Source organism: Ictalurus furcatus, chromosome 19 (assembly GCF_023375685.1).
Source record: "Ictalurus furcatus strain D&B chromosome 19, Billie_1.0, whole genome shotgun sequence".
NCBI classification, from domain to species: Eukaryota; Metazoa; Chordata; class Actinopteri; order Siluriformes; family Ictaluridae; genus Ictalurus; species Ictalurus furcatus.
The window spans coordinates 25,653,382-25,662,987 of NC_071273.1; the positions used below are offsets into that span (position 1 = coordinate 25,653,382).

At 38.4% G+C, this 9,606-nt stretch overlaps 1 protein-coding gene across 1 annotated transcript in view; it reads left to right on the top strand.

Moving 5' to 3' along the window:
- The first annotated feature begins 2,596 nt into the window (after positions 1-2,596).
- LOC128623153 (deleted in malignant brain tumors 1 protein-like) overlaps positions 2,597-9,606 on the top strand; it is an 8,109-nt gene continuing 1,099 nt past the window's right edge. Inside the window, exons 1-6 of the mRNA XM_053650039.1 lie at positions 2,597-2,654; positions 3,133-3,477; positions 7,135-7,433; positions 7,540-7,906; positions 7,964-8,284; positions 8,414-9,452. Coding sequence (XP_053506014.1) covers positions 2,597-2,654; positions 3,133-3,477; positions 7,135-7,433; positions 7,540-7,906; positions 7,964-8,284; positions 8,414-8,757 — 1,734 coding nt within the window. The 3' untranslated portion in view covers positions 8,758-9,452. The remainder of the gene's footprint in view (positions 2,655-3,132; positions 3,478-7,134; positions 7,434-7,539; positions 7,907-7,963; positions 8,285-8,413; positions 9,453-9,606) is intronic.

Genomic DNA, 9,606 nt, shown 5'->3' on the forward strand with positions numbered 1-9,606 from the left:
CTTGTTACACTGTTTTCATTTGTTTATGTCATTTTATGGACACATCTACATTTTCAGTAAATAAAATACCCTTTTTCACTGAAAAAATGCATAGCATAGTATTTTTATAAATGGCTATAGCTTGCTAAGGGAATGTTAGATGAAGACAAAATTTCATTTGGAAGTCTAAAACATCCAGGTATAAATTTCTAAAGAAAAAAGAAGGTTTTGTTTGAGTCCACAGTAAAAAAACAAACAAACAAAAAAAAACACCAAATTGTTTCTGGCATTTTTCTAAATATTATACGGGATAATTCAATCATTCTCAGACATTTTTTTTTTAATTGGCACTTTAAATGATAAAAGATTGATAAAATATTTCTCCCATTTAAAATGATATATGGCACTTGATGCTGACTGCTAGAATATGTTAGAAAAACAAAAAAATACAGGAGTCAGATTTCCCAAAAATCAATCTAGGTCTTTTAAGGTTTAATACTTAAAAAGAGCCGGCACGCATTTTCCCCACACTTTTTTTTTTTTTCTGAGCTTGTCCGCACACGCCCTGCTGTATTATGGGAATTTTTGATTCAATTTTTGGGAATTTTTGATTCACTAAATTCCAGTGGTTTTGGTACTGCGACGTACAACCCCAATTCCAAAAAAGTTGGGATGCTGGATAAAATGTAAATAAAAAGACAATGCAATGGTTTACAGATCTTTTGAACCAATCTCTTGAATGTTATTCACAATAGAACATAGAAAACATATCAAATGTTTAAACTGAATTTTATAAGATGCAGGTTTTTGAACTGAGCGAGGATAAAAAATGTATGGTCTCTCTCCTCTTTAGCCCTCTTTAGTTTAGAGGATGCTGTGTCCATGGTTTCCAAAAAGAATTTCAAGTTTAGATTCGTCTGATCACAGAACAGTTTTCCACTCTGCCTCAGTCCATTTTAAATGAGGTTTAGTCCAGAGAAGACTGTGGTGTTTCTGGATGATGTTCACATATGGCTTCTTCTTTGCATGATAGAGCTGTAACCAGCATTTGTGGATGGCACAAAGAACTGTGTTCACAGACAATGAGTTCTGGAGGTGTTTCTGAGCACATGCAGTGATTTCCATTAAAGAATCATGTCTGATTTTAATGCAGTGACGCCTGAGGCCCCGAAGATCACGTGCATGAAATATTGATTTTCACCCTTGTGCCTTGCACACAGAGATTTCTCCAGATTCTCTGAATCTTTTGATGAATTTATGTACTGTAGATGATGAGGTATTCATAGTCTTCGCAATTTTACGTTCAGGAACATTATTCTGAAATTGTTCCACAAATTGTAGAGAAAGATTTTGCAGATTGGTGAACCTCTGCCCATCTTTCCTTCTGAAAGACTCTGTCTCTCTAAGATATTCTTTTTATACCTAATCATCTTACTGACCTGTTGCCCATTAACCTCTCTGTTTCTCCAGCTGTTTTCTTCCAGGATTTGTTGCCCCGTCCCAACTAAACTGAAACTTACCAGATTAGCGATCTAAACCAGCTTTCTGGTTCAGGCCCCTGATGGAGAAAACCTAATAATCCTTACGAAAACAACAGGGCCCTGTACACTTTCAGTGTAATAATAATAATAATAATAATAATAATAATAATAATAATAATCCTCACAGCGCCCTCAGCAGGTCAGTTAAGAGAAAAGCACATTTCACTAAACAGAAATCTCAGTGTGGAAGTGCTTTACTGCCATCTTGTGGATACTAAATTTAATGTCTGTAATAAAAATAATAATTAAATAATCCTTTACATTTAATTACTCATGTTTTTAATCCTGAAACCCAGACTAAATGCTTGTGTATTTAAAAAATAATATCTAATAGGAAGTGAAATGGTAAGAATTATTTCAAAATTGTCAAAATTGTCTAATATTCCTTAAAATTATTAATAAATAAATGTTCTAAATGTTATAAAAGTCTAGAAATGATTTAAATCATTATATAATGTTGTAATAAAGTAATGATAAATATTAAGCGTGTGTGTGTGTGTGTGTGTGTGTGTGTGTGTGTGTATGTGTGTGTGTGTGTGTGTGTGTGTGTGTATGTGTGTGTGTGTGTAGCTGATGTAGTTGCAGTGTGCTGCAGTGGTTTATCAGTGTGTGTATCTGCTCTGTGCAGCTGTCAGGCATTAATGCTGTACGACAGCCGAGTGCTTCCTCTCTCTGAAATCAGTGTGTGATGTGGTCGACTCTCGTCAGTCACACACCTCAGAGGCGGGAGGCGGAGCTCTGTTTCTCAGTCACACACCTCAGAGACGGGAGGCGGAGCTCTGTTCCTCAGTCACACACCTCAGAGGCGGGAGGCGGAGCTCTGTTCATCAGCGCTGACGTTATTTTGATATATATGGAGAAAGTGAGAGATGCCTCGTCTGATTTGTTATTGAGGCTGTGTGATGATTTCCTCTCGTCTTTCTAATAAGGTAACAGTGTGTGTGATTGGTGGCTGTCTCTTTCTCTCTGTCTGTCTCTCTGTCTCTCTCTCTGTAGGGGGCTGAGTGAGGGGACACACTTCTCTCAGTCTCTCTGGGCGAGTGGAGGTGAACACATCGTGTACAGCGAGGAGGGAGATGGAAATCTGTCTGACTTTTATTCTTCTCTCATCCACACTCACACTCACAGCAGCTGGTAAGTACACACTGATTATTCACACTAAAACATCACACACTTCTCACTTTAACAGTAGCCACCATTTTTAATCCTGAAATGGGAGAAATTTTCCTGGACTGATCGTAACTTTATAAACAGTGAAAGTCTTTCATTTTTATAGAATTTAAAAAGCTGTACATGAGCGTACACACGTCATCCTCAGGGGTTTTTCTGAGGCCTCAGTTATAAAATCAGGTCCCGATTAATGATTATAGTTTACACAGGATTTAATGTAGGAAAAAACAACTTAACTAACATAATGGTGTGTGTGTGTGTGTGCGTGTGTGTTTGAGAGCAAGAGAGAAAGTGTCTGCGTGTGTTTGTGTGTGTGAAAGAGAGGGAGAGTGTGTATATTTGTGATGATAGAGAGAGAGTGAGTGTGTGTGTGAATACCTATAAACCATAAAATAAAAATAAAACAAAAACAGTAGAAACTTCTTGCTCTCTCTCGCGCTCTCTCTCTCTCTCTCTCTCTCTCTCTCTCTCTCAGACAGTGTGAGGTTGGTGAATGGTGGAAGTCGCTGTGCTGGGAGAGTGGAGGTTCTTCAGGAAGGACAGTGGGGAACAGTCTGTAGTGGTGGCTGGGATATGGTCGATGCTGCAGTGGTGTGTAGAGAGCTGCGCTGTGGGGAGGCTGTAGATGTGCAGTATGCAGCTAACTTTGGACCAGGATCAGGACCAATCTGGATAGTTGGTCTGCAGTGTAGAGGATCAGAGTCGACACTGAAGAGCTGTGGATCAGATGGGAGGGGGGAACCTTATGGCTGTAATCATTTTGTTGATGCTGGAGTCACCTGCTCAGGTAAACTGCTGTATTTAGAAAATATATTACAATGAATTAAATAATTATTATGATTGAATTGACTGAATTTGAATTATAGCAGTAAATTATCTTTAATAAAATTCAGATTTTATTTAAATTTGAATCATTTTGGAATGACATTGGAATGATTTCTTGAGACCCTTACACAAACCCCTAGAAGAATCCTGCAGGAATATTCTGCAGATATCCCACATTTTCAGCTCATTTTCCTGTAGAAATACCTGCAGGAATTCTATGAAGGAAAATATGCAGGAATATGCATCTAATATTCTATGCTTCTGGCTCTACAGTGTGACTGAAAAGTACTTTGTGTGACTGTGAATAAATATTTATTCACACCGGTGCGAGTGACCTGTTCGGAGTTGTATAATACAATCGGAATAAATACTACAAGTCCAAAATGCATCTACACCATGCAACAGTTGCTTTTCATCTCCTCAGTCACCCGAACAAGTGTATAAATGCTTCGAAGAAGTCATTATGATGATGAGAGTAACTCTGTACATCATCTGCTTCCCTCAACATCCCGATCTCACAACCGCCATCTTTTATTGATCCTGTAAAATGACCTGCAACTTGCGACTGAGACCTGCTCATGTAGACACAGCGGTGTACGGTGGAGTAAGTTAATAATAATGCTAACGCTATAAGGTGGGTTTAACTTATTTATTAAATAATTCCTCACCAATCATAATCAAGATTAGCGACTGTTCAGTCTGTACACATACAGTACACTGCCGCTCTGCTTCACTCTCTTCACCAACACGTCCCGACTCACACACAACTCTAATAGAGAGCGCTTTCACTTCATTTAAACTCACGGATATCACTTGAAAAGTCAACTCCAGTTTCCATGTTCTGATTTAATCCCCTCCAAAAAATGCAATATTTTCAGCAGACATAGACACTGTACTGGGGAACCGATCTAAAACTGATAAACAAACAAACAAAACTAATAAAATGTAACGACAGAAAATGTGCTTAGTTATAAATAAATAATTTAATATAAAAATAGATATTATAATAACTTCTTAAAATATAAAATGAGAAATTAAATAAAGTTGAATTACTATGGGTTGCATTTAATATCAATTTGACATTAAGCTTAGTTCACTACTTCATTAGAAGTCTATTAGCCTTTTTCCTAATATAGATCATTTTTTGTTAGTCTACTTTTAATTAGGACTCTTTATTGTTTAATATTTAATATTGTTTAATATTAATATTTAAAAATAAATATGTTGTGCTTGTTTATTTATCAATTAACCAACAGTATTTCTCATTGTTATTATTTTAACTTATTTATTACCCAGGGCTCTACAGTAACAATTTCTTACAAAAATTTAGGAGCAAGGTTGAAATTTATTATTTTTTTTTTTTTAGAGAGAGATGGTAACGTTAATGTGCCACACTATAACACACAAGTAGGCATGAGAGAACTTGAGCTTATGACAGAATTTAGGAACATAGTGTGAGCCATGACATATTAATTTACCTTCTGATAAACTAAATTTAATATTTTCAGTTCATTTTACAGTCTGAATGCAAAAAACAACCGTTAACCTGTTCCACCTTGTAAACAAATACAATAAACCTGTCTGCTCCTCTTAAATATATTGAAAGCTACAATATTAGACATTTTCCACTGTCATGGTTCTGGGCTGGAGTCACCCGTCAGATGCAGAGTGCTTTAGTTTAATGGTGTTCATTACTGATGCTCCGATCAGGATTTTTACAGACGAGACCGATCCAGATACCAATCTTTTTTTAATTTAAACTTTAATCAGGTGGTCTGTCATAACAGTTAAATGTAAGTTCTCTGCTCATGGTCACTGTTAATTGAATTAAAATAATAGCAGTGAGATACTGTTGGTTAGTTGATAAATAAACAAGCATAAAATATTTATTTTTAAATATCTTAAACAATAAAGAGTCCTAATTAAAAGTATAGTAACACAAGCATGATCCATATTAGGAAAAAGCTTAATAGTTTTCTAATGAAATAGCGAACTAAGCTTAATGTCAAATTGATATTTAAATATTTAAATGTCAAATTGATATTTAAATATTTAAATGTCAAATTGATATTTAAATATTTAAATTCTCATTTTATTTGTATTTTATGAAGTTATTATAATATCTATTTTTTATATTAAATGCACATTTTCTGTCTTTACATTTTATTTGTTTTATTTTTGTTTGTTTATCAGTTTTAGATCGGTTCCCCAGTACAGTGTTGCCATGTCTGCTGATAATATTGCAGAGGAACTGGAGTTTACTTTTCTAGTGATATCTGGCAACCATGAGTTTGATTGAAGTGAATGCGCTATTAGAGTTAGTGAAGGAGAGAAGCAGTGTACTGTATGTTTACAAACTGAACAGTTGTTACTCTTGATTATGATTTCTGAGGATTTTTTTAATAAAGAAGTTTGAGTTAAATCCACCTTGTAGCGTTACCATTATTATTAATTACTCCACGCAAAGCCGCTGTCTCTACACGAGCAGGTCTCAGTCGCAGGTTCAGTTCATTTTGCGGGATCAATAAAAGATGGCGTTTGTGAGATTGGGAAGTTGAGAGAAGCAGATGATGTACAGTGTTACTCTTCATCATATTGGCTTCTCTGCAGTATTTACACACTTGTTCGGTTGACTGAGGAGATGAAAAGCAGTGTGAAAGTAACTGTTGCGCGGTGTAGATGCATTTTGGAGTTTTAGCTGTTATTCCGATTGTATTATACAACTCCGAACAGGTCACTCACACCGTGTGAATAAATATTTATTCACAGTCGCACAAAGTACTTTTCAGTCACAAATGCGAGTCAAATGTCGCACTGTAGAGCCCTGCAACCCAGAACCATGACAGTGGTAATTGTCTAAATGAGTAGCTTTTAAAATATTTAAGAGGAGCAGACTTCAAACACTGAACATTGAGGTTTATTGTGTTTGTTTACAAGGTGGAACAGGTTAACAGTTGTTTTTTGCATTCAGTCTGTAAAATTAACTGAAAATATTACATTTAGTTTATCAGAAGGTAAATTAATGTGTCATGGTTCACACTATGTTCCTAAATTCTGTCATAATTGACAAGCTCAAGTTTTCTCATGCTACTTGTGTGGCACATTAACGTTACCATCTCTAAAAAACTCAATTTCAACCGTGCTCCTAAATTTTTGTAATTAGGAGCACTTGTGTACTTGTGCTCCTAATTACAAAAATTTAGGAGCACGGTTGAAATTGAGTTTTTTAGAGATGGTAACGTTAATATATAAATAATAAAATTAGCCGTGTTTACTAGTAACCGAGCTAACGTTACACTATGTGCTGTGTTTGTATTGTGTGTATAATTGTGCAAAAAGAAATTAAACACAATTTAATGACTCATATTTAATAAGTCATAGGTGAGCCACCACAGGAAGTAAACAAAATGCAGCTGCAGTAATTGTGTTCTATAACCTAGAGAAATTTCCTGCACAGTTTGTCAATGTGTCCTGCAGGATTTCATCTTTCCTGCAGGAGAGCAGCAAACACCATGCAGAGAAATGAAAATCCTGCAGGATTCTTGTAGGGTTTTGTTTGTAAGGGTACTCTGTCTTATTGAAAATCTGCACAATATTTACACAATTAAATAAAACACAGGTCACCGAATGTCGAGACTCACTGCTGGTCCTCACCGGTGCTCTGGGAGAGTGGAGGTGCTTCTTGGAGGTTCCTGGTCCACAGTGTGTGATGCTGACTTTGACCAGCAGGATGCAGAGGTTGTGTGTCGAGAGCTGGGCTGTGGGATTCCTGTGGAGGTGCTGGGATCATCTGCTTTTGGCCGAGGGGAGGGTCAGGTGTGGACAGAGGAGCTTCAGTGTAGAGGAAATGAATCTGAGATTACCTTCTGTCCAACATCATCTTCACTCAAACACTCAACCTGCTCCCATTACAACGATGTGGGATTAATATGTTCTGGTGAAGTATCATGATTTACCTTCTGTTTAAATAGAGAACACATACCTGTCAATCAAACTTTAAGCTGTCTGTTAATTTTCCTCTTTCACTGAGCTCTCGGCTGTTTGTTCAGGTCACACAGGGGCGCGGCTGGTGAACGGACCGGACTCCTGTTCTGGTCGAGTGGAGCTCCAGTACCTCGGTGACTGGGGCACAGTTTGCGCTGTAGGCTGGGATATGAGAGTTGCAGATGTTCTCTGTGCACAGCTGGATTGTGGGAGTGCTGTGGCTGTGGTGGAGGTCGAGTGGTTTGGGGAGGGGAGTGGCCACATCTCGGCTGATGTGTTTGACTGTCAGGGGAAGGAGACACACCTATCACAATGTACCATCTCATCATGGAGTCGAGCTGCATGCTCTCATAAACACGATGCTGGAGTCATCTGTAATGGTGAGATATTAACGTCACCTACACCACGTTAGTGAATAAAGTCAGTGTTCATTAGAATATTTAAATGATGTTCTTCCGCTTCAGGATCATCCGTGGCGTTTCATGAGGGGCGAGTGCGGTTGTCTGGAGGGAGCGAGTGTCAGGGGGAGGTGGAGATTTATTTCAGGCAGGACTGGAGGAGAGTTCTCCTGGACTCGTGGAGTCTGTCTGAGGCGTCTGTGCTCTGCAGACAGCTGGGCTGTGGCTCCGTGCTGAACTACCGCTCCTCTCCATCCACCACTGAACACAAACACATGTGTGTAACGGGTTTCAGCTGCTCTGGGAGTGAAGCTCATCTGGGGAACTGCAGCAGTGCACAACCTGTCAACTGCAGCTCCGGGGAACAGCTGTACATCACCTGCTCAGGTAAGCAGCACAACACCTACCAATGAGCAGCTAATAACAACAGTAATACATGTTTTATAATTCTAAAATATCCTACTAAATATACAGAGTAATAAAACATGTTATAAGAGCATATTAGTTTTAAATAACTTATTACATTTACTCCAGGCCTCAGCTCCATCAGGCTGGTCGGTTCTGGGGGAGACTGTGCAGGAAGGCTGGAGGTTTTCCACAGCGGCTCGTGGGGGACAGTGTGTGATGACTCGTGGGATATTGAGGATGCGCAGGTGGTGTGCAGACAGCTGCAGTGTGGAGTGGCCCTCAGTACCCACATACCAGCCTGGTTTGGTCCTGGAACTGGGTCCATATGGCTGAATGAGGTGGAGTGTGAGGGGAACGAGACGTCCCTGTGGAACTGCAGATTTCAGCTGTGTGAAGAGGGTGAATGTGGACACCAGGAGGACGTAGGAGTCGTGTGCTCAGGTACAGTGTAATGACTGAGATTAAACCTGTAAATATGAATATGTCTGTATTTCAAACTGAGGTCCAAAGTTCCTGAAATTCACCATGACAGTAATTACCTGTTTATAAATGTAAATGTAGTTTTTTTTTTTTTTTTTACATAAAGATAACATTACACATATTTAACTGAATCAATAAAACAGGATTTTTAATGTATGTAATCCTCTCACCAGAGTTTAAAGAGATCCGACTCATGGAGGGCTGTGAGGGGAATCTGGAAGTGTTCTACAATGGAACCTGGGGTAATGTGTGTTACAACAAGATGGAGATGAAGTTAGAAACAGCAGATATGGTGTGTCGAGAGCTGAACTGTGGAAGAGGCGAGAGTTTGGACTCGGCCAGAGCGAGAGTCGAATCTGCTCCTAACTGGATGGATCATGTGAAATGTAGGAAACACGACTCTAATCTGTTGAAGTGTCCATCTTCACCCTGGGGACAGAACAGATGTGATAATGGTGATGAGGTGGTTCAGATTACCTGCACAGGTAGGAGGAGTCTCTCTCTCTACTAGTTTTATACATTGCTATGGAATTTGCATAAATATTCCAGCTATAAAATAAGAAAGAGAGAAAAGTCTGTTTCATGCATTTTATTACTGCAGACGATGGAACGTCTCTACGTACTCATGGAACATGCTCTTCATTTCCTCTTCACAAATATTGCTCAAGTAAGGACACTTAAATCTGCAGCTTGATAAGGGAAGAGTTCTACAACAAGCTTCTCTTCTTTCTGTCTTGAAGTAAATTAGCCAAAAAAATTACACCTTGTCATATATACTGTCAGAGCTGACTGCTTTAGAAAATTAATCAACATCCTTTGAC